The sequence below is a fragment of the Oryza sativa genome, chromosome 3 (genome assembly GCF_034140825.1).
Source record: "Oryza sativa Japonica Group chromosome 3, ASM3414082v1".
NCBI lineage: Eukaryota > Viridiplantae > Streptophyta > Magnoliopsida > Poales > Poaceae > Oryza > Oryza sativa.
Window position 1 is genome coordinate 6905179 of NC_089037.1, and position 24622 is coordinate 6929800.

At 43.3% G+C, this 24622-nt stretch overlaps 1 protein-coding gene and 1 long non-coding RNA gene across 5 annotated transcripts; both read right to left on the minus strand.

Moving 5' to 3' along the window:
* Positions 1-1225: 1225 nt before the first annotated feature.
* Positions 1226-14465, minus strand: LOC136355770 (uncharacterized). Of its 4 annotated transcripts, XR_010740129.1 has the most exons (6): positions 14330-14465; positions 8655-8755; positions 8235-8366; positions 7034-7289; positions 6497-6570; positions 1226-1809 (listed from the first exon to the last, which is right to left on the minus strand). It is a non-coding gene; the product is annotated as an uncharacterized lncRNA (long non-coding RNA). The 4 variants fall into 4 exon arrangements; XR_010740130.1 differs by lacking the exon at positions 1226-1809 and having other exon boundaries at positions 6283-6570; positions 8235-8321; XR_010740127.1 differs by lacking the exon at positions 1226-1809 and having other exon boundaries at positions 6283-6570.
* A 626-nt stretch (positions 14466-15091) lies between these two features.
* Positions 15092-18668, minus strand: LOC9270576 (uncharacterized). Its single transcript, XM_015772424.2, has 9 exons — positions 18553-18668; positions 18394-18465; positions 18198-18272; positions 17421-17513; positions 16565-16634; positions 16380-16471; positions 15711-15752; positions 15501-15581; positions 15092-15399 (listed from the first exon to the last, which is right to left on the minus strand). Exons 1-9 carry the CDS (start codon positions 18574-18576, stop codon positions 15319-15321), a joined length of 630 nt encoding a protein of 209 aa, XP_015627910.1. The 5' UTR covers positions 18577-18668; the 3' UTR covers positions 15092-15318.
* Between the last annotated feature and the right edge of the window lie 5954 nt (positions 18669-24622).

The window sequence follows — 24622 nt, forward strand, 5'->3', positions numbered from 1 at the left end:
TGATTTGGGTTGCCCTGGAGGGTGTGGCCTCCTCTGCCTATATATATATATACACGCGCGCGCGCGCACGAGTGGGTGCGTGGGGGAGGGAGACGAGAGCGTGTCTGCCGGGGGGTGGAACGGAATATATCTCGCCCGATCGATCGATCGATCGCCTCTCGCCAGCCCAAGCGGGGGATATATGCGGCTGTCTGAAAATTCCCCTATCTCTTCGCCCCCCGCGGAATGGCATATTTTTCGCCACTGTCGGAACCAACGGGTCCAGCGGCTAGCTACTATCCCGCTCCAGTGGAGTTAAACCTTACCTCTATCGCCAACATTCACCACCACTAGTACGCCTGATTTAACTGCACCACCACCATCCGGCGAACTTGATGCGATTGCCGGATTAGAATGGATGGACGAATGGACGGACGGAAAGATCAATCTGAGGTCGGGACATGGCGAGTAGTGCTACTATTACGATCGAGTATAATTTGTGTGAACTGTTGTTTTCACTTTTACTTTTGATTGCTTGTGGGGGTGACTACTGCTAGGTGTAGGACGGGCTACTACATACGTGCATGGGCTAAGCTGTCGACGTTGGATGGACGTCAGTGAGGGGGGCTAATCTAGGCAAGCATTTACATGATATGCACAGCAGCCAGGGGCACCCAGAAATGATGGCTGTACTGGTGAAGTGTACTGCATTGAGTTCACGCACAGAATGACAGGAGCGAGGCTAGGATAAGCATCGTTACTCGTTAGTTCGTCCGTTCGTCAGGGCCCTGCGCCTGTGCGAGCTTAATTGATGCATCGATCGGTTGATCCTACATTCAATACCAAAACAGCACTGAGAGAGGAGAGAATTAAGTTCAGCTTCAGCTTCAGCTCAGCTCAAATGCTCGATGACAATGGCGAGCTGATCATATACGCCCAGTAGTATCAGTGCTAGCTCACTCCTCGCTGCTGCCTATAGCTTTGTCTCTCGCTCCATTGTTCACTGCTACTCGAGCACAGCAGCTGATGGTGGTCCCTGTGAAAGAAATGAGGAGAATAACTTTTCCTCCCCCTCTTTTCAGAGTGGCAGCTAGCATTGATCCTTAGTTCTGAATTCTGATGGCCAGTACAGGATTTTGCGATCTAGCTAGAGCTGATTTATTTGTTCTAATTAAACACCATGCGCATCCTGCGACCCTGTGCCCCTGATCTGTGCAGAAAAATGCATGCATGTACTCTTATTTACTCTTTGCCCTGTCGTCCTTACCTGCAAGCCTGCAGGAATTTGGTTACTAGTACTATTTTTCTTAAGAAGAAATTCTCTGCCATTTTAATCTGAAGATGGCAATGGTACAGTTGAGGTAGCTGATTGATTTTCCCGTCCTTACAAGTACAATCCACCAACCTTTCACCTTGTTGCTCCCCATCTAACTTCGTTGTACCTTTTTCATTCTCTTGCATTCTGGAGCAAAGCTTTTCAGTAGTTGTAGTAGTAGTATCTGTTCCTTCTACAGTTCTGCTGCAAACGCCCAAAGCATCCTCAACAGTTTTGGGGTGGACTTTGCATTTGCTTCCCTGGCCGTAAGATTGCCCGATATATGCAGCTGCATACTGAATTTGTTCCTTGCTCAACTTGACTGAGTCACCTCCATTGCCCTTTTTTATCCAGGTGGCCTTCTTTGCGGCGTTCAGGAGGAATCCTCCAGCTAAAGAGTATCAGGTCTAACGTGTAGCATTTCAGTGCCTCCCACTTAAGCTGCAGCAGCTTATTGTGTAATGCTAGCTAGTATCTCTCTGTGCTGAAATAGCTAGCTGTCGTTCCAAAAATATCTGCGCAATTAATTAAATTTTCTCATAACTAAGACAAAATCTCCATGTCAAAGAAAACCAATATAATTAATATTAAATTATACAGTAGTCAAATTATGCACAACAAAAATGTTTCACCTGTCTCAAGTAATACAATCTCAGGGATGAATTGGAATGCTAGCTGGAGTACCAATTACCCTTTTTTTTTTCTTTAAACCAGAGTTGAGATTCTATCAAATTGTTCCCTCTCTAGTCACAGTAAGTTTTGGATACCAACATGATCTCCAGGTACAACTTTGGTCATTAAATTTTATTTTTAACTAGCCAAAATTCCAGCACAATCTTGTACTGAGATAAATTAAAGTTTATCTAAAAGTATCTTTGTATTTGATATACAATTATAGCTCCTGTTTATATAAATACAATGATTTTGTACACATTATATATATAAGAGTAAATTTCACAAAACAACAGATATTTTGATCAAACTAATACAAAATTACATATTTAAGATGATGTATTACAACACTACAGCTTAAACACCAAATTTATCCCGGAACTACATATTTAAGCTAGGATATCGCACAACTACAAATTTAAGACTTGTTTGATACAACTCCGAATCCAAGATATTTGTAGAGCTGGATATTTCTAGCTCCACAAACCCATGGATCGACCTGGATCTGCGATTACGTTAATAGTGTTCTGATGAATTGTTTTGTTCACATTTGAGAAGAAATTTTAAATTTTAAATTAATGTAATTTAACATAGAAACTTCAAATTTAGCATGGATCTGGAATATGGAGCATTGCCAAACAAAGCATTAGTACTAAAAAATATCATGAAAATATAGGTCTAGTGTCAATTTAATCATAAAACTTGGATGCTATAATTCAAACATAACATTATTTGTAGGGATTTAAATCCTAAAATACTTAGTTTTGCGATTCTTACCCTTAAATCTATTTTTTTGATAAATTTGATGTTAAATCTGTAGTATTGTAATACACCACCTTAAATATGTATTTTTGCAATATTTTGACCAGAATATATGTAGTTTTGTGATCTCTATATATAAATGCAATAATTTCATATACATCATACTTATCCATCTGCATGGTTATAATCTAGACCCACTACGATCAACATCATAGATCTTATTTCTCTTTCTCCGATACCGCGATGATTTCTAGGCCTTCAACGTGGACAAAGTGGCTCCATTTACCCTTCTCTTATAACTTGATAGATGCGTTGCTAGACCTAATAAAATTATGCAAATTCTGACAACTCGCATGGTTGGATTGACAATGCCCACGATGAGACACCTTCCAAGCCTTTGTGCCATCTTAGCTCGAAAGAAAGTGATAATCCAAAATGTCCTATAGATCATGGAATTGGATCCTTCACATCTAGATGACTGATGAGGCAGTGTCTACTCAACACTAAAGATGTACTACAGCCTGTGAGAGAGTACAAATTGTGTAGCTCACAGCTACATAGCATTTGAACAAGATTGTGTGAGCTGATGCCTCAAGGTGAATGTACTTCTACAGCCTTTGAGAGAGAGTATGTACAAATTGTGTGGCTCACAAGTCACAACTACATATACATTTGGTCAAGATTGTGTGGAAGCTGATGCCTCAAGGCGAAATGGTGAATACATCTCCACCTTTGGTACCAATGCACAATTCTTTATATTGAAAACTACCAATTTGAATAAGCCAATCAGGCCCAAATGTGTCCCACCACTCAAGTGCAATTCTTCGCCTTGCGATCCACAATATAGGTCGTGAATTGTAGGGACAATTTCCTGCTCCTCCGATTCACTCTAGGAGCAAGCAATTGCTTCTTCCCCTACTTCAAATACTCACAGCAGGGTGTGGAACGCGGTTGGAGGAATCACGACACACTCTCACGAAATGGACATCACATCTATCAAAGAATTGGCCGTGTACATCCTGTTTGGATGCGGATGCTAGGTTTTATTTCATTTTCTAAAAAAATATATATATCTATCAAAGAATACTGTAGCAACCACAGTAGAGGCATCTTAACAAAAGAACGTACGTTCCGCAATCAACCTCGTCATGTGGGAGATTTGGAAGAGATGAAAGTGCGAGAATCTTGACTCTTGAGGTCAATACAAAGACTAGGCGTGCTACTCCTCCCGGTATAATTAAGCTTCTCGACATACATGTACAAGCATTGGGTACATATAGCAATGCTTGCACATGGATAAAGCTTAGTTTACCTGAGGTAAACAATAATGGTAGCTAGACAAGGTGGCCTACATGTACGTGTACGTACTGGCCGGGATCATGCATATATAAAATGTAGGCGAATCAGAGTAGTCTACAAGGCACTGTGCAAGTACGCATATGTCGATGGCATGCACGCATCTCAAGGACACGAGGGGGGAGAGGGTGGGGAAGAGACAAGAAGAATTCAATCAAGTGGACACAAAGTGCATGTGCAATGACTCGCCCGGGGGACCTGAGTACTTTCCCCATTTAACTGCCTGCCCTCTTCCCCCCCTGTACCACGTCATGATCATCATCGATCGACCATGGCCTCCTCTCCCTCCTATACCACTACTCCTACAACTACTGCCAGCCCCAGAGAGATAAGAGGAGATGAATACTGGTGATAAAGAGAGAGAGATGGATGGATGAATGCGATGCAATGCAAGTGGTTGTTTGCATGCGGTGTGTGTGTGTGGGGATGGTAAATGGTTAGCAGGCAGGGAGCAGTTGGCTGTAGGGGAGCACCGCTAGCTACGCACATGCATATGCGCCCACCCCACCCTGCAGCTGCATGCCGCGGCTAATTACACACCGCGCGCGCGCGCGCAAACCACCGCCATCTCGCGTCCATTGATAGCCTCTGGAACTCGCATGCACGGCGCCCGGCCGCGCGCGATGGAAAAGCCGTGCGCGCGTGGCGGGCGTACGTACGCACACTTCCCCCCCTTTGCTGACCGGTACGCGCGCGCGGACAGTGCGTGCAGCGGCGGAGCGCGCCCGGGCGGGACGCGGCATATCGCTATGGTGGTACACACTACTGCTAGGATTCGTCACGGAAATACTAGCTGGCAACCACTAGAAGCTCCCCCGTACGTACGCGTTGTCCAACAGGGGTTCGCTAGCTGCTGCAGGCTCACCCAACCCAAACTGTGGTGCCTGTGCATGCGCGCGCGCGCGTACGTACGCGCGCCCCATGTGACATGATCTACGGATATGTGTGCCCACCATGTTGATTGACTGTTTGTTGATCGATCGAGTCGGAGTCAAGTGTATATGTATATGGTGGACGGACGCGACGGAGAGACGGTGCAATTCAACCTGGTCGACGTACGCGCAATGCTGCTGCTGCTGCTGGCTGGCGAGCGATATGATCATCGATCGGATTATTTGTGTATACTACGTGAGGTGGCTGGTGGTGCCAATTATAGTCAGGCAGGGCGTCCGGCCAGGGATCATGTCGCTTGTTACCCCGTACGTAACACCATCGCCATGTCTCTCGCGCGCGGCTGCAGGCATGGAGCTCTGCCATGCCCTGCCCTCGTGTTCACGCCACCGTGCGTGCCACCTACATTTACACGGGCGCGCTTGTTCTCGCGTCGACGCGCCTGGTGAATGGTGATCATAGCCGTTTGGGAGGTTGAGACGTTTGGCCCATCTACTATACTATGCAGCTAAAGCTTACAGCGTGTCAGCTTGGGCTTAAGCATTTGGGCGAAGAGTAATAGTGATAACGCTGACAGAGAGTGCCAAGTTGGGCATGGCACACATGACACATCACATGCCTGTTGCCATCCACCAGCTAGGAGATGTGACGGAGAGAGACGAGGAGGAAGCAGCGGCAGCAGCTGCAGGGCACAGCGTGCGTGTTGCTACAAATTAGCCACCTACTAAGCCTTCTGTGCCATTCCTCTAAACAAATTAGCCACCTATTCTTCTCTTCCCTTCCCGTCCTAAAATATAAGTACTTAAAAAATTCCATCCCAAAATACAAGTACTTCTACATTTTTTCAAAAAACAAAAGAATAGGTGTGAATTAAATAAGAGATGTGATTGGTTAAGATATAAAATCAATTTTGCTTTGAATGAGAAATAGTTATAATTAGTTAAAATAATGAAGTAGATGGAGATGTTGCTATATTTTAGTAGGATAGATAAGAGTAGCTGCTAATAATACTGCTGCTGCTGTTATCATCTCCAGCTTTTGCTTCCGGCACGGTGAGTAAAGGGAAAGATGTGACCGGGGTAGCTTGTTGGTTCCATGCCGACACGGGGGCATTCCTTATCGTCGTTCAATAGGCGACACGCTGGCTGGCTAGCTAGAATAGCCCCTGGCTGGGACGCGAGACAGGACGCAGCACGATGATCTGACGGGAAAATGACTCGCGGGCGTGTACTTCCACCAATAAGAAGCATGTGATGTGCAGTATTTGTGGTAATTTGTAAAGCAGCAAAGGGAGTTGGACATGGGCGTTACTCTGGTGAAGGCCAACATAGCCCGTAGGCCATAGCTTTGCACGCATAACGACTAGCAATGTCAGACAAGAAGATTAACAAGCGAGAGGGGAAAAAAAGAAGAAAAGATTGGAGAAATGCAATAGCATCTACTCCTACTAGTTTGTCACCTAGCGAAGCAAACAGAGAAAGAAGCCGCGCAGATAATATTAGAGGAGGTAAAGAGACGTACGGAGTACTACTGCTGCTGTTGTGGGCACCCTGATTATCCTCCTGGCCGGCTTTTACTGTCGACGCCCTGTGCAACTGTTACAAAAAAAGAAGCACATTTCAGTCACTTCCTGTGCACAATTCTACATGTTTGTTAGGTTGCAATTCATATCTGGTGAGCAATTGGGCCATCACAATTACGCAGCAGCCTAAAACCAAAACCAAATCTGAGGACCATCTCCGCAGACCAGACCACCATGGCCCACCCTCAAAGCCTACATTGGTCCATTTCTGCAGACGAAAACATGGTTTTCCATTCTAAATGTTCAATTAATCTTAGGTCCAGCATCAGATGTTCAATCATTATTTTTTTTCACAAGTAACGACAAGAATTTTTTTTACCAATGTGTAAAGTCAGCTAAAGGTGAAAAATAAGAACTGCTTTGGGGCCACAAACTGAACTTGGGACCTGATTCAGATCAAACAGCTGCAGTCTTCATGTGACATATCGATTATGACATGGGCACGTCTAGCCTCAAACAGAACTACAGCAACTTACCACGCCCCACAGGAGCCCCTCCGGATTGGAAATGTCTTTTGTGAAGCTTGGTTCTTGAGCATATAGAAAGCATTGCTTTTGAACGGATAAAGTGACAAATTGCGAACATTTTGGAGGGAGCATAATCCTTTAAATCTCGTCGCTGCAGTATGAGAGAGGATCAGATGCACGTTATGACAAACACACTTTAACCCTACTTCCAGATGAGGTTTATCTTCCGTAGACCTCCAAGGGATGACCTTATCATTTTTTGCATCTGTGTTCATGATACAGTAATGGCCAATTAGATCACATGCAATCGCCAACAGTTCAATACATGAATAAATACTACTTCATGGCTTGAAAAATACATTGACAACCTCTACAAGATACTAACATCAGAAACAGGTTGTTGTGGGTACACCAGAATCAGTTCAATTTGCAAATATCTTGCAGAATCAATAACTCTTTAAAAAAGGACAAGGCATGAACAGAATATGTTCCAATGGTGAATGCATCTGCTGGGACTTATATGGCAATTCTGCCTGGTGAGAGTATATGTGTGTAATGCTCCTCTCACCATTGCCCCCACTACCAGCTGGGCTTGGTGCTCCTAAAATCTGGTTAAGTGTGACCACCATTGCCCCTATCATTTGATCATATAGCTGGCATTTTGTGCCAATGGGCACAAGGGGTCTCACATCCTATCCCTTCGATATCAGTCAAGGCTACATAATTTTGAACAATGATATGTGAAGAAATTATACAGTGACCGCTGAATAACTGAAGTAACAAACCATCAACCCAAGTTACAGTACCACTCTTCCCTTTCTCTGGAATTTCTCAAAATGTTTGTACCACCAAAGGCCTGTGCAAAAACTACACTTTTGTACCACCAAAGGCCTGTGCAAAAACTACATTTTTCTTTACAGGTAGCATGTTGGTCATATTCTTTTGATTGTATTGGTGCCATTACAGAAGTTATTGCATATCCAATGTGACACATGCTCAAGATGACAATAGTAAATACCACCGCCGTACAGATCTTGGCTTTCTAACATTTTCAGAACATTTAAGTCACTGTGGCATTGCATTGAAAGCAATCAGGTGTCTTCAGAACCTTATGCTGGCGCCAAATGCAGGAATTTATTCGGGATAATGATGGACGGGCATTTAAAAGGAAAATGCCAAAATTTAAAGTCCGCAGAAACAGAAGCACAACCTGTCTCTATCGGTGATGACAATCAGCATATCACCATATCCTCATCTTGGTTGTCAGCAACTTGGGTAGGAAATCCAGACACCACCACTAGGAACAATCCTTAAGAATTAGCACATCACACCAAACCACATCCTGGAAACACATCCAAGATGTGGTTTCATTGTGCTATAGCTCATTTTTGCAGTTTATGTACATATACAGTACTTCCTCCGTTTCATAATACAAGTCTTTCTAGCATTGCCCACATTCATATAGATGTTAATGAATCTAGACACACATATGTCTAGATTCATTAACATCTAGATGAATATAAGCAATGCTAGAAAGTCTTACATTATGAAACGGAGGGAGTATAAAATAACTCAGTTCAAGCCCTGTTATTCACAAGTTTAGGTTGGAGCGTAAGTAAAGCAACAGTACCTTCTAGAAACATCCCCTCATATTTTCTTCAGATATCATCCCTTGCACCTTGGGGACATCAATGATGGACTAAAGCACGCATGCATCCAAAGATTGAAACCCTAAGAAGTTGGAAAGAAAGGATCAATTACAAGGTTTCAGCAAACATTTACATAGAAGACCCCACAAACACCTCAGCAGAACTGTATGCCCAACGAAACTGTGTGTCCAAAACTAGTTTCAAATGTGATGGCAAGCATAAAAGGCAACAACAGGGAACTCTTTTGTGATGTGCTACAAGGACTCAGTCACTCGGCAGATAACTGTAGCTACCTAGGCAAACAGCTAAGGACATGTAGAAGACATGGACCACAGAGAACAACAGTTTTACACTAATTGGCAAAGCATTTAAAATTTCACCGAATATCAGCTTTCAACAGCCGTCGTCACTCGGCAGCATGCAAATGGCAAGCACAGAAGCACTAGCAGCAATATTAATACAATCTTTCAGTACTTTTGACCCCCTACTAGCACCATAGGAGTTAGTGACTCTGATTATTGCTACCAGGCACACTGAAAAAGCTGCACATCTGCTACTGCAGAAAAGGCTGGCAAATTGCCACATTCATATAATTGATCACAGTAAATCTCCCAGAGAGATAGAACACCTGGTCTAGTACGGCTTATACATTGGCCACAGTAAAAACATGACAAACACTTAATTGATGATATGACTTGGATATATTCTCATATTTACATATGGTAAATGGGAAAAAAAAAACTGCACTCATGGCACACATGAATCACACTATAGGCAAATTATGCTTCAACTAAGTTGTACCCAACTTGACAAGGAATAGGTACTTTGAATATGAATATGAAAGAGTTCAAGATAACCCTTTGTAAGTCTCAATTTGTCATCTTAGTAGCTGATGAAAAAAGTTTGTTCAGCTTGTGTATATTTCAGTTAGTATGAAACCATCTATTTTGGTGTCATCTATACTCCTTTAAAAAGATTACAGTGGTGGTGGCAGTGAATCTGCCACCCCACCTACTCCTACTGTAGTTTTTACACATTATCCCTTAAACTTCTTAATATTATACACAACTAGATATATTTAGCCACATATAAAATTAAATTGAGGTGAGTATTCGTTGTAGCAAAAAGGTGGGTAACATAATCATCACAAACATGCTTTTATTTATTTAACGCAATATTATGATTTTTTCCTTTTATCCGTAGCAAAGCAATGGAATTTAGCTAGTAATTGAAAATCTTATTAGCATTACCAAGGATGCCTGTAAAGAACTAGATTTCCACAATGCAAAACAACGCAGCACAACAATAGCAAACTCTCAGAGTTAGATAAGAATGCAGTAAGATGGCCCAGCCAGTAACAGGATACTAGCTACTAAGAGAAACCATCAAGATAATACATCAGTAGATTTGGTGCCACCATTGTTTCCCTGAGGAGGACAAAGCATGTTAATGATCATTATGATCAGTTTGCAAAATGATTGATTCTACTGTGAGCTAGAAAGTTGCAACAAAGTACACATCATTGGTGCCCTGGAAAACAGGGTGATGAAATTTGAATAACTCACAGCATTCTGCTGGGTAGTACCAAGCAAAAGATAAAAAAGGTAGTTCAAAATGAATAGGTAACAGGCAAGCACAAAGAACAAATAGAAACTCCTAGACTAGCTCTGCAGTATTTCCAACTAGCAGAAACTGGTACAGCTCAAGTTTCATATTAATTTTTATCAAGTCTGGTGCAGTGATTGATGCCCCACTGGAGTGCTTACAGCCTAGCCCAGCTAAAAATTCCAGCAATAATCGTGGTGGTTGGTTCAGCCATAACCACACAGCCCATGATAGATACTGGAGTCCAATAGCTCAAAGTAAGAACACTACATCAACTACTCCCTCCTCCATATAAAATTGTAAAAGCTTTTGTAAAAGAATGTAGGGAGCACACATATATCAAAGCACTTCACCCTTAATATCTAGAATAGTACTATGATAATTATGGGTAATTTAGTAAAAAGAAAAAAAAAAGGTTTCCTTGCCGCCCTTGGTACAAGAGCCTGCAAACTATACGAAGCGAGTATATTGAAGGCTTGTTGGAACTTTTGCCAAGCTTAAGATTCTTTTATAATCCACTTTGTATAGATTCTGACGGTCTGGCCTAAATGACCAATAGGTAATAAACAGACTCTGAAAATTAAGACATAAATAATGTTGTATAAATAAAAAATTTGTAAGATAAAAGAACTCGACAGCATTATTGATAGCATACTCTCTAGCTCTAGCTTATCTTTATAAGCTAGTAAAACCCCTAAGTCCTAACAGATATTACATTTGACCATAACTTAAGCTTATTGAGGGCAAAGCTCAAGCTTATAGGCTGAGCCCTAGCAGATTCCAAAATTTGATCATGCAAAAACAGTGATTGCAACGTCTGACATTAGTATTTTTCATGAAAAAATGAATCTAATGTAGTGTGTTGGTTTCTAGTGCATGTGCTGATGTGTTCTGTGGTATAATAGCCTAAATTATATGCAAACGCCTTATTTCCTTGAAGTGTGGTAAAATAATAGTCTAAAAAGCCTATATGCAACAGACTCTTGTCTTGAAGTGCTTCAACGTAAGAGAATGTTGCATATCACTAGTATAACACTAAAACAAGGGGAAAGATCCTTCACTGCATAAAATGCAAAGTTCATGCACATTTAACAGAGTTTCACTTTCTTTCTAGAGCCTTCTATCTCAAAGAGAATTCAACTGGTTGACACGGTATCAGATTCATAGCACTCAACTAGTCATCCCTTGACCATTTCAAGTTCAACCACATACTTCTAGTCCTCTAGCCATGTATGAGCTATGAGGCACCAAATGCAAGGAGAGTGAACAAACAATAGCACTAATGTTTAACTTGTTAAACATACAAATTCGTAGCTTATGCAGCTAACTTACAGATTATATCCACGTGCATCTCAATTTTTAGATATAGGAACAGCACCCATGGAGTCAAACGAGGTACTATAACAAGGCTAGAACTCATAGGCCACTTCCTTTTCTCTTGCCAAGGATGTCGGTGTCCTTACATCAATGTTAGACAATGGACATCTAAAAGAAGCAGAAGATGTCACAGATACATTATTAAGTATGACTGGGGAACCATCCAGTATGCTCTGAGGTGGGGCAAATAAAATCAGTAACAGTTTGATACAAATTTACAGACAAGAAAGTACCACTACTGGTTGGAAATTTTAGCCTGAACAGGAAGGGAAACATAACCGCCCAAAGTTCACTAAATTGTCAAGTCTGGGTTGAGCAGATTGCTCGCCAGAAGGATTGCATAAAGTATAATCCCTGCAATAAAATTCTTAAATCCCAAAATCAACGAAAGGCACGTTATCAAAAAGAGATTTCATGGGTGAAAAGGATATTTTTAGTAATGCAAACTTGTTCTTAGTGAAAACTCTGACCTAAGGAAAATTGATCACAGATAATTTGTTCATGTATAACTCTTAAGCATGGTAATATAAGAAAGAACCAAACAACCAGCTATATACAAAGTTGACTGGGATTAAGTGGAACCAATTGGAATTTCAATGTGGGTTTCAACAGGTGTATGTAACATTAGCTCAATAGAGAAAATTAGATAAGTACAAAGTCAAGAAACAAAGCTGGTGCTACAGAAAAGTGGTCCACAGCAACAGCCTACATGCAGCACATTTGTCAACGATATGTAACTTATACAAATTTATATGGTCCCAACTCCCAAGTACCTCCATTAGTTTTACCTTTGTCTTGTGTACTCGCCATTATACATCCATGACCTCACAACACACCAACAACAAAGATCAAAATAATTCAAGCTTTTAACTGGAAATTATGTAGATAAAGGACAAACATAAATTATCTCTTTTAAGGTGCATTTGAAATTTCTGAGGGCTATTTCTTTGGGACATTTTGGGATTTAGTTCAGATTTAAACTAATTACTAAGGATGTGGATCCAAATCAATAATTCATATTACTTTTTCCAATGAAAAAGGCCTTGTGAGGCATGGTAGACCAAATCAATGATCATTTACATTTCTTTCATGGGCATAGCAAGGAAAAAGAATTATCTTGTTATGGTCATTTTCCCATGTGGTGTTTTCCCTATTTTCAAAGAATACCCAGTTTCGAACAGGTTAAGCTATAAAAAACATGCTTTATTTTTGTGATTTGCAGAAATAATATGTTCCAGTGTTCTGTTTGAGCACATTGAGGATCTCAAAGATATATGACTGGTTGGATTGTTGAAACTTTACTTGGTATATGCTCCAAATATCAAAGACTTCACACAAAAATGTTTTGTAGTAGGACATGCAAAATCAGTAGGTGCTTGTTGGTCTAGGATCCGTCCTTTGGGCTTTGTTGCCTGTCAAAATAAGATGGTAGTTGAAGATAGATTTGGTTATGTAAAAATTTGAGTTAAACGCAGCAAAAGAAAGTCTATGTTGAGCAAGAAGGAAAAGACCCCGGTGATGGCTGTCTGAAGTACTGTAGGCTAGACTCTTGTGTCGATGTGGCATAGAATAATTGTGAATTGAAAATTCAAGCTGGGGTTATCGTTGTTGCTGAGAGCAGTGTCTTTTGATGTAACCATGGTTAAATCTGGATAGCCTGTTGTGCTTAGTGCTTATATGGTTACAAAGTTTTTATTGCGTTGTGAGCAGCTATTTCCCTTGCTGTATAAACTCTGTTATATGTTTTCACTAAAAAAAAAAGAATTGACCCCCTTTCTCTAAAAATATAACTGCATCCTTCATAGAAATACAATTGCAGTAGTCAAACAATAGGATTACAGAAGATACTATGTGGGTTCAGGACACAAACTGCAATTATAGAACATACAAGCATGATATATTACCATGTATATTAACTACTAAAGCATTTGGCGCCATCAAGTCAAAGGCCAATACACAAGTAACCCCATCCACCAGTCATTAATGACACACAAAAATATCAGTGTGCGCACATACATGCGTGCCTAAATTCACTAACATTAATACTTAGCGGCCTCCGATAGTAGTAAAAGGAGAATAGTTATTAAAAGCTAGCATCCTTTGAGTTAAAGATGTCTACCATTTTTGTGTTGCTTACAAATATCTAAAATTAAACTGCAGCGCATGAAGCTATGATATTACTTTCCATTATCATAAGTTCTATATCCCACCCACAAATATATCTCAAGTGCCCAACTATTGCTGTTGTACTAACCTGCCGAGAGGACAACTCTAGGTATGTGATTAAATTCAAAACTAAACAGCTCAATCTGAATAATATCACATAGGTATGCCAATAGAAAAGCGTATGAGTAAAACATTTTCCCAGAAGTTCAAAGGAGCCAGTGGCTGGCTATCCTATGAATCTAAACAGCAAACACACCGGCCATAAAAAAATAAGGTGCAGATAAATGAGGCATCAGTGTTTTCTCACACAGCAAGCTGAGCGCGTCAACAGCTAAGCAAAATGATTGTGCATACTATTCACAATTCACTCCAAAACAGAGTAGCGCGTGATTCACGAGTGCTAAATCGCGGGGGAAAAAAATAACCCAACATTATTAACCGCGGCAACCTCCTCCTTCCGTTAGGGCATACGAGGCACGGAAACCACGCGGAGAAAATATTAGCGCACCTGTTCTGGTCGGTCGAGAGCCCTCGCTCGTCGGCGGCCGCGCCGCGCCGCGATCCGGTGGCCGCGGTGGTTCGCGGTGCCGGCGATGTGGGGAGGAGAACGGGAGAAAGATTCGAGATTTTCGAGTGTTTCGTCCAGGGATGGATGGTAGCGTTCAGTCTCTGCTTTGTGGGCCCATGGCCATCCCTCTTACGGTGGACCCCACCTGTCATCGACCGTTCAAACCGGAACAAAGCCCCCATCGCTCGCTCAGAACTTCCCAAGTCCCAACGCACATTGAAGGCTCTATATTCCCTTCTCTCCCAGCTTCTACATCGTTTTTCACTCGGCATTTTCCTTTCCAAACTGATAAACAGTATATTTTTTCTAAGATTTTCTATAAAAAATTACTTTAAATGCTAATGAGCCGTTATGTTTTAAGTGCCTAGAGGATTAATCCCTCCACCCCATAAGGTTTTAAGTTTTCGTTTGCATTATTTGACCACTCGTCTTATTAAAAATGTATAAATATAAAAAGCGAAAGTTGTGCTTAAAGTACTTTAGATAATAAAGTAAGTCAAAAATAAATAAATAATAATTCCAAAATTTTTTGAAAAGACAAGTGGTTAAACAGTGCAAGTAAAAACTCAAGATCCCTTATAGGACGGAGGGAGTAGTTCTCAACCTCAAGTGCCAAACACATCCTAAAACCGCAGAGATTCGAATAGATGAACCGGGTTTGCATCCATCATGAGAGAGATGATCACGCACCAAGAGAGAAAATTTAATCCAAACAGATTAATCCACATAGTAAAGTCTCAGGTTTTACTACAATAATGCCAATCACGGCAAGTAGCTTAGCATAGTCAAGCTGACAACATCGGTAAGATGCATCTCCATCCTCCAATCCAAGCAGAGTGGATGACGAGTTGGTTGTGCAGCAGATGAGTGAAAAATTCTAGCATATGAACTTCAGCATGGGCAGTCAGTTGTCCCGGTAAAAAAAATAGCTATGGCTCCTCAAGGGACTCCTTGATCAGCTTCTCCGTGAGGGATTTCGGGAGTCCCATTACACTGTCGATGGTGCCAACCTTCATAAGAGTTTATCAAATGTCAGGCGAGTACCATGTGTAAAAAGGTTTCTATTTTCAGTGCTGAACCAAGAAGCAGGATATGCAAGAACTACACTCACAATAGCTTCCACAAGAGGTGAAGTCAGCGGGTGCTCTACCAGCAGGCCACCGGCAACATAGAAGACATCGCCCTCCTCAATCTGAAATATAAACAGGTGAAAAACATTGTTCAACTGAGTCAAAGTATCAAAGTAATCAAACTCCGGAATCAAAAATATAGTGCCAAAATAGCAAGAAATAACTTTTGCGACCAATGGCTACAAACTTACCAAACTCTCAACAACTTCATCGGGTATCTTATGGAAATAAACCTGTTCATAGACAATTATAGTGGAAAGTTATTATCAGGCCAAAAACCACCTCCAGAACTCATATCAATGGCAATATAGGGTCCTAACTGATTATGTTTAATCATTAGGATTAGTTTGAATTTTTTTTGTCTACAAACAATGATAGTGTGATCTGATTGTGCACCTAATTCTACATGAAGACCTAGAAAGCTAATACTTCTGAGCCAAATCAGGATGCAAAAAATTAGCGTTCTACAATTAGTTTAAACATTCACATCAGTCTCAATCTGGCCCATCACTTTACAAAGATCACAAGTGACTCAGAATCTGAATGTTTGATACAAGTTAGCCCACCAGATTTCAGAAGTGATAAGCACTAAACAACATTAGAATTTAGAGCTTGAGGCAATTTGCATAGTTCACTTAAATCAGATTAAAAGCTCGGCCAAGTTTGAAGTGGAAGCTATAATTACACACGCACCCAATCATATTAGAAGAATAACAAATTTGAACTATTCACAGTAGTTCAAGTTTCAGGTCTCTCCTTGAAATAGAGTTGGAGTTAAAAATGAAATCTAGTCTCTGAGGTTTTATGCACGACTTTGATGTCCTGTTCCGAAATAAAACATCAAGAAATTTAGGTATTACTTCAGCTTTGTCCCATCCTTCCTTTCTGGCTCCACTTTTCACATTAGTAACAAGAACAGATCCAATTGTCGCTGCATGGCTTTCGGAGTATCCTGTAAACGGAATATAGTTGAGCAGCAGCCAGCAAGCAATACAGGGAAAGGACTATCTGAACAAAACTTGAGCTTATACACAATAGCACAAACCTTTGATGAACTTTCGTGCCTCTTCTGGGGTGCTAGGTTTTTCTCTAATCACTCCATCATGAACCACAACCTCCATCAGAAAGTAAAAATGAGAAGGATAAAAAACAAATAAGAACCAAAATGTTCATCTAAATACATGTGAGTTGAGTGCCATTAATGATGCATTTTACTACAGAACCATCCCTAAGTATTTCGGTTAGACCAAGCATATGCTAAACATGATTACCCATGAAGCCATAAATCACTAATGTCATAATAATGTGCCCTACAAAAACTAGTTTGCCTCATGAGTCATGACAAACAGATGAAGGTAGTTAGCAATGGCTATGGAAGGTTCAGTTTCCAATTTTCCGTTACAAGTCATAGGGAAATCACAAACATAGGAATGCTTATGATTATCTATAAGTCAGTGCATAACTGATCAAACATGAGTAGACTACAGATCAAAATAACAATGGCAAGATGCCAAGCATATGAATATGAGTCAGGCAAACAAACAGGTTATGCCTCTGGAGATGGATCAATCAGTAATATTACACATACTCCTTCAGAACCCATCCTAGTATACCCTAATAACTATGAGACTGCCCTTATAATCAATAGGCATGTTTGATGGTCAATACTATTATCTTTTGAGCGGCATATAAGTTTAAAATCAAACAGAGAAAAAAAACACAAGCAGCTGAACCCAATTTTGAAATATGCAGCCACAAGAACGCTTTTAACAACAATTCAGCCTAGACTAGTGTTTGTTTAAATTGGCTGCAATATCTACACAAACTAGTTAAAATCATCTCACCACAACACATTACTGACTATTAAGCAGTTATCTCATAAGTAGATGTAAGCCACACACCTGGTCTGCAGTTATCAACAGTGTAGTCTCTTGAGAATCAAGAATTTCCTTCATCATCCCATTATCCCTCAGCTTCTCCATTATAGCATCTGCCTGCAAAATTAATAAACCATAGTAACATAGTACATAGTCAATGCCTAATTCAGAATGTGCTGCACAGTTGAACTGTAGTCTGCAGTTCTGCACTACAGCACTGAAAGAAAATTGTATCTAGAACCAGGAAAACATAAAACTTTTGAAGCAGATACAATAAATTAATGGAAGTTGATAAAAGGACAGACCTTTTCATGCCCAAACCTCCAAAATGTCCCCCTAAAATGTTTCTCTCGCAGTAAATAGTAAAACCTAGCCGAACGTCCTGCTGACCCACACAAGTGAAACTAATAGACTATCCCTCTGAAAATATATCTGCTATACAATTTTTATACCTATTGATAAAAGTATAATTACACTAATAGTCCAAATGTAACAATTCTAGTGTATATGCAACCAATCTACACTATCATAATCCAAACCCACCAAAATCATTTTTTCCTCTAACTAAAGCAGAATTTCTAGCCCTGTAGAGTGAACATGTAACATGTTACATTCTCTTTCTATCTCTTTAATAGTTGTAATAGACAAGTAGTCTACAACCAAACCAAAAATTGTCAGGCTAGGTCCAACTCCCCTCCCCCTCTTCTCTATCCTTCCTAAGAAAGTACTTCAGTACTTCTCCTTCCTAGCGAAGGAACTAGAATCCAAGTTCTTGAATAACAGGAGGAGGAAAGGAGTTACTTTTGCATGAGCCAGCGCGACCACAAGCTCCTCCGGCTTCTCCTTTCTGATCTCCTTTTCGTCAATATCCGCACTCTAAAAACCCCACGGGAGGGTAGAAGGGAAACAGTAAAAGTACGAACTAAATAAACCACAAGGAAAACAGACTAATAATAGAGTAAAAAAGCTCCAGAAAACATGGGGGCAAATCACCAACAAGAAGCGTGAAGCTGTATCCCATCTCGGCGAGAATCTGGCGGCGCGACGCCGACGAGGAGCCGAGGATTAGCTGCATCGTCAACCAACCACCAACACGAATTAGAGAACGAGATGTAACAAAGGAAAAAAGGAGGGATTTTGGGGGCGCCGTGATTACTCTGAGAGACGATGAGGCGGCCATTCTTCGCTCTTTCCTTCTCCGAGAGTAGTCGGCGGCGAGTCCACCAAGGAGGCAAGAGCCCAAGATAGCAGGAAAAGAAGGGGAAAAGAATCAAAGATACGTGGCTTAAAGTGTGTGTTTATCACTGATTAGATTTTCCTTTTTTTGCGGTGATATCGTTGATTAGAAAAAGGAAGCCCAGTATCGTTATTGGGCCAGAGCTAGGCAGGAGAGAGAGACGACGACGAGGAGCTAAGCCATTTTTCGTTAAGAAAAAAGTCTATTTGGACTCCCTTAAGGCTGTGTTCGCATCAAACGGATGGGAACTCATTCCCTCCACACAGAAAACGGAGCAGATCATTAGCGCGTGATTAATTAAATATTAGCTTTTTTTTTCAAAAATAGATTTATTTGATTTTTTAAAGCAACTTTCATATAGAAACTTTTTAAAAAAACATACCGTTTAGCAGTTTGAAAAGCGTGCACGTAAAAAACGAGGGAGAGGGGTTGGGAAAAGGGTGTGCCGAACACAGCCTAAGTATTGTACCCCTCAACCATAAATCCGGATAGGATGACTCCCCGAACTATTGAAACCAGAACATTTAACTCCCTCAAAGGTTTTACTGACATGACGTTGACGTAGCGGTGTTGACCTGGTCTTCGTCCCACATGGCTTATGTAGCAATAGAATTTAAAAAATATATCTGGAACCATCTGTCATTCACACAAAAATATATTGTGGGGCCCACTTGTCATCCTCTCTCTCTCCAGCCCTTCCTCCTCCCTGTCTCTCCCTTATCCCAGCGCGTGGGGGAGGATCTCGCGCGGGAAACCACGTGTGGGGAAGGAGCTCGCGAAACAAGCAGCGCAATTCCTCTCACTCTCCGCCACCGCCTCCTCACCGGTGGTTGTGGTCCTCCCGACGAAGTCATTCCCTCACCTCTCCTTCGTGCCCTTTCTGTTGCCCTTCCCCACCTCTGGCTCCGTCTCTATCCCTGGTAGCGTTGACGATGTCCCACGCCTGCGAGCAAGGGGGATAGCATTGAGGGAGACGGTAGCGCCACGCCGCGTTGTGCTCCTCCTTGCTGTTCATGGCCACCGGGAGGGAGAGGGGATCGGCGAGCAAGGGAGATGACATCGAGGGAGACGGTAGTGCCGCGCACGCACCGTTCTCCTCCTCATCGTCCATGGCTGCTGGGAGAAAGAGGAGGCCGACGAGCGAGGGAGATGGCAGCGCCATGCTGCGCCGTGCTCCTCCTCGCCGTCCATGGCCGCCAGGAGAGAGAGGGGGGCGATGAGCTTCCTCCACACCACCACTGTTGCCACCATCGCCACCTCGCCAGGTCTGCTTGCCTAGCCTCCGCACTACCTCCGGATCTCCGTGCCCAACCTCCACACTGCCGCCAGGAGAGAAAATGGGGAGGGCACTGCCGGATGAGGATAAGGGGAGATGGGAAGAAGGGTCATAGAGAGGAGATGACATGTGGGCCCCACATGTCAGTGGGTCCTACAATATATTTTTGCGTGTGATGACAAATAGGTCCCACTTATATTTTTGTAATTCTAAGAGCATCTCTAGCAGCTTCTCTAAATCGGACTCTCCAAACATCTATATGGCCAACTCTCCATCTGATTTAGCTAGTCAAACTAGATACTCACTCCAACAGACTCCCTGTTAATCCTCTCCAAAATAAAAACAGACCCACATGTAAGCCTCTGCCCCTCTTCTTTCTCTCTCTCCTCCCCACCTTCTTCCTTTCCTTTCCTTCTTTTCCCATTTCCTTCCTTCCCGTCAACCACGCTGATGACAACGGTGGCCGACGCATGGCGCGCGGTGGACGCGGGGAGGCGGAAGGCGGCGCGGCGGCGCGGGAGGCGGGAGGCGCTCGCCGGGATGGCGACGGCGGCGGCGGAGCTCGGGGCGGGGATGGCGACGGCGGCGGCTTGCCACGACGACCTCGACGACGACGACGGCGGCAGCTTGCGACGCCGACCTCGACGACGCCACCGTTCCTCGTCGATTCCCTCGTGCCGTCAGCGGGCGGGCGAGCGGATCTGACGGAGGTGGAGGTAGCGGCGGAAATCGGCGGCGGGGAAGAAGCCGAGTGATGACGGTGGCGGCGGCGGCAGCACCCGAGCGGCGACGGCGATGGCGTGCCCTCGCGCATTTGAGGCAGCGGCGAGTGCATGGCGCGGGAGGCCCTCCTCGGCGGCAGTCGACAATGGTGGATCCGTGCATGCGTGAGGCGTCCCCGACGACGAACGGCGTTGTCGGCCTCGTCCTCTTCGACGGCCGTGCATCGCGCCCCATCCCCCTCCCTCGATGCCACGTCCCTCCAAGTCCGTCGTCTCTGCGCCCTCTCTCACTCACGGTCGCCACGTCCCCCTCCGCCGCCCCATTGCATGCCTTCCTCCACCGTTGGTGCCGCCGCCGACCACCTTGCGCCACTTGCCGGCCATCTCGACCTCCGTGGGAGCTAGCCATCGGCGCCGTCGGTAGAGGGCATGAGAGCTGGCCGTCGGCTAAGAGAAGAGGGAAGCAAAGAAAGAGTTAGGTGGGACCCACAGTGGGGCCCACCGTTTGGCAACTGGGAGGAGGCTGGCCAAATTTGGCCAGTTGAGAAGCTCGTTTGGCCAGCCATATGGCTTGGCAATCCAAGTAGCTAGGCTGATGGAGGGAGTTTTTTTCATGTGTAGGCTAAAATTTAACTTGGAGAGTCACTTATGGAGATGCTCTAATGCCACATAAACACCACCTGGGATGAATATCAGGTCAACAGTGTCATGCCAGTAAAACCGCCACTTAAAACCACTGAGAGAGTCAAATTGCACTGATTTTAATAGTTTGAGGAGTAGTTCTATCCGGTTTTTTTGTTGAGAGGTACGAATTAAATTCAGCGTACTATTAAGGGAGTCGGTTAAAGTTGACCTTTTCCTTTCGTTAACCTTGTTACTGCTAGACTAGATGATGCTTCACTAATGTCAGGAGTACCTCTGAAAAAAAAAAAAGGAGAATTGAAGGGTGTGACATCGAGCCAGTTGAGGAAGTGTGACAGCGTGCATCTCTCTGTTGCATGTACAGTACATGTTTAAGCCCACAAAACGTGGTTGGTACAGTAGAAATCCTTGGAGGAATTTACGTTACATTGCCGCCGTATACTCTTGGATCCTTGCATTGTACTAGCAAACGCGTGTGTAGGCAGGTGCAAACGACGAGGCCTCTGGGCACGTTTCCAGCATCCCACGATGTCGCCAGGAGCCAGCCGAGCCATGGGTGCGCGCAGCGCGGGGCGAGCAAAGCACGAGGCCACGAGCGCCGTTAATTCGCGAGGTCCACGCTCCTGCGCGTGGGCGTGGCACATTGCCACACGCCCACACGACACGGCTCAGCTCAGCGTCGCAGGCGGCGTCTCCTCCTCCATGGTCCACACGTACGTCGACGGACCGTCCCTCCATGCGCCGATCGAGACACGACTCCACTACTCCAGTCCAGGTATTACATGCTCTACAGACTCTACTACACTCTGGAGTAGTACAGGCCACAGTCCGTCAGTCCCTACGTCGTGTACTGCAATTGGCGGGCGCGGGGTCAGATTAGACACTACTCCGTGCAAAGGCAGCGATAGCGAGCGCGGCTTTGGCGAGCCTGAAGCCATCGGCCTCGTCGGGCAGCTCTAGGACGGACGAGGGCGCCGCGCGCTCTGCCCGAGAGCTGCTTGCGTGTGCATGGCTTCGCGTGAGATTGGGCTGGACCGCTCCGCTAGCTGGAGGAATTCTTCAGGTGGATTGAATCGGTGACGCGGCTGGGACCAGATGATAGCCTGCTGCCTGCACCGGCTGCACGGCGCTCGTCGCGTCACCACTGAGCGGCATTCATATTGCTCCGGGCATAGGGCCGACGGTACGAGTTACTCGTACTCCCTCCGTCCACAAATGCCAACCAGTACAAATTTCAATTCCAAATGCATAGGGTTCCAAATGGACCGATCCATTACATAAGAATTTCATAGTAATAGAAAAAGGATCATTTCTACACGCTAAAAATGGTAGGACAATTTTTGGGTAGCTTCTTCAGACCTAAGCATGGCAATCGTAAACTTGCCGACATCTCGTGATATGATAAACACAATTTTCTTCTCTGATTAACATACAGATTTTATCCGTATTTCGTACATAAACTTTCTATATAAAAGTTGCTTTAAAAATATTAAATCAATTATTTTTAAGTTTGTAATAACTAAAACTAACCTAATTTTACAATAATGACTTTCTTGTTTTTATATGTCCTAATTTTATATTCATCTTCATTAAAAAAACACCACATTTGATATCCTTCCTACCTAACAAACATGCATGTTACTAAAGAAAAGTTTTTCCTCTGTCTCAAAATATAGAGGATTTTAAATGAATTTAACACAACCAGGTTGTACTACGAATTTGGACGTTGTGTTACATTAATCTAAAATCTCTTATATTTTAGGACAGGTGAATTAGCCATATAAAACAGTAGTAGCATACTAGCACTGTTGTTTCCTCCTCGACGCCACATACAGTAGAGGTGGAAGGAAAGGGACGGTAAGAGGTGAGGAGCGTTGTGGGCTTTACATTTGGGAGGTTTGGGGTTAAAGCGATGAAAACGAAAGACAGGGAGGAATGTCCTGTGTTGGGCCCCACCAACAGAAAACTGAAAGAGGCCTCCATAGGCCCATAGCCCATCTCCCCATTCAACCTACCAAGGACCCACACGCTCTATCTCCGTGTGGGCCCATCACTGGCGGAACCATGCCCACTAGGCCCATCCTCTCTCTAGACCTGGTCCATGGATTTGCTTCTCCCCTTCTTGCATATAAATGGCATATGGGTCTATACACTAAGTCTACAAACAACGTACCCATGTACAGTGTTCCACACTGATCAGCATTGCCTCCGGAAAGGCCTCTTCTTCTAGTCGTCTCCCTCCCTGCTCCTCCTTCCATTGCCTCCGGCCTCTCCAATGGCGAACCCGGCGGCCGCACCCACGAATGACTAGCCCTGTCATTGCCTAGTCTCGGCCAATGTAGGTGTAAGAGGGTGCGGCCGCCGCCGCCGCCGCCACCAAAGGCAGACAGGATGGAGCCAGGCGTTACTTGTAGTTGTACTACTGTCTACTACCAACGATGAGAGGATGCGAAGGGAGATCGAGAAGAAGGCTACGTGCGTGTGTGCGTTCGTACCGTATATACAAGGCGTATAGGTACGGCCGGAGGCGGCGGAGTATTGTACGGATCTAAAAGGTTCTTTGCTTGCCACCGCTCTCCGGGTCATTGGTGATGTTTTCAGTTAATTTTCCTTTTCAGTAGTTTATATATTGTTGGGTGGAGGATATCTTTGAGCAAAGTCCTCTGAATTTTGAACCATTTTGCTAGTATTATTTTTGTTCCTTCTTCGAGTTTTGGTTTTACGGAGAGATTTTTATGCCCCTGACTCTTCTCGTGTAAGTTTGCGAGCAGCGCTTGACTGCTGTTGTGGCTCGAGTAGTTTTAAGTCTATATATTGGGTTCTCCATGCTAAGCTTGAACTGCATCAAAAGGTTTATGCAATTATGCTAAACTTCTAGCATATGCTAATTAATTCTTTCCATTTTTGTGTGATATTGTGGATGGAATAAGTTGATGTGGTTATGTTCTAGCGCTGTTCCTCTGCGTATCCTGCTAAATGTCAGTTTGTGATGCATCATGCATATGAGATCTTTTGCTCATTTCTCTAATCATTCATTGCTCATCACTCGATGTTTGTGTAGTAAGAAAAAACATTATCCATTGGTGCATTGAATGCCTGAAGTTGATGCTATGCATCCCTTTCTTGATCACTATGGAAGATGTAAGTTCAGGGCTGAGCACTTGTTTAGTACTCCTTCCGTTACATATTACTCTATATGACGTTGTTTTTTTTTCTAACTTAAAATTCTTTAAGTTTTAGTGATGTGCAAAGTTTTTGCACGTTCACGAAAAACATTTAGTTTGATTAAGTTTGTAAAAACATAGCAACATTTATAACACAAATAAACATATTATACAGGTATATTCAA

Coding starts and splice junctions, on each gene's coding strand:
- LOC9270576 (XM_015772424.2), bottom strand. CDS start 18,576: ATGGCCGCCTCATCGTCTCTCAGA. Junction 16,472..16,564: donor GGCACGAAAGTTCATCAAAG/GTTTGTGCTATT, acceptor TTCCGTTTACAG/GATACTCCGAAAGCCATGCA. Junction 15,400..15,500: donor CACCTCTTGTGGAAGCTATT/GTGAGTGTAGTT, acceptor ACTCTTATGAAG/GTTGGCACCATCGACAGTGT.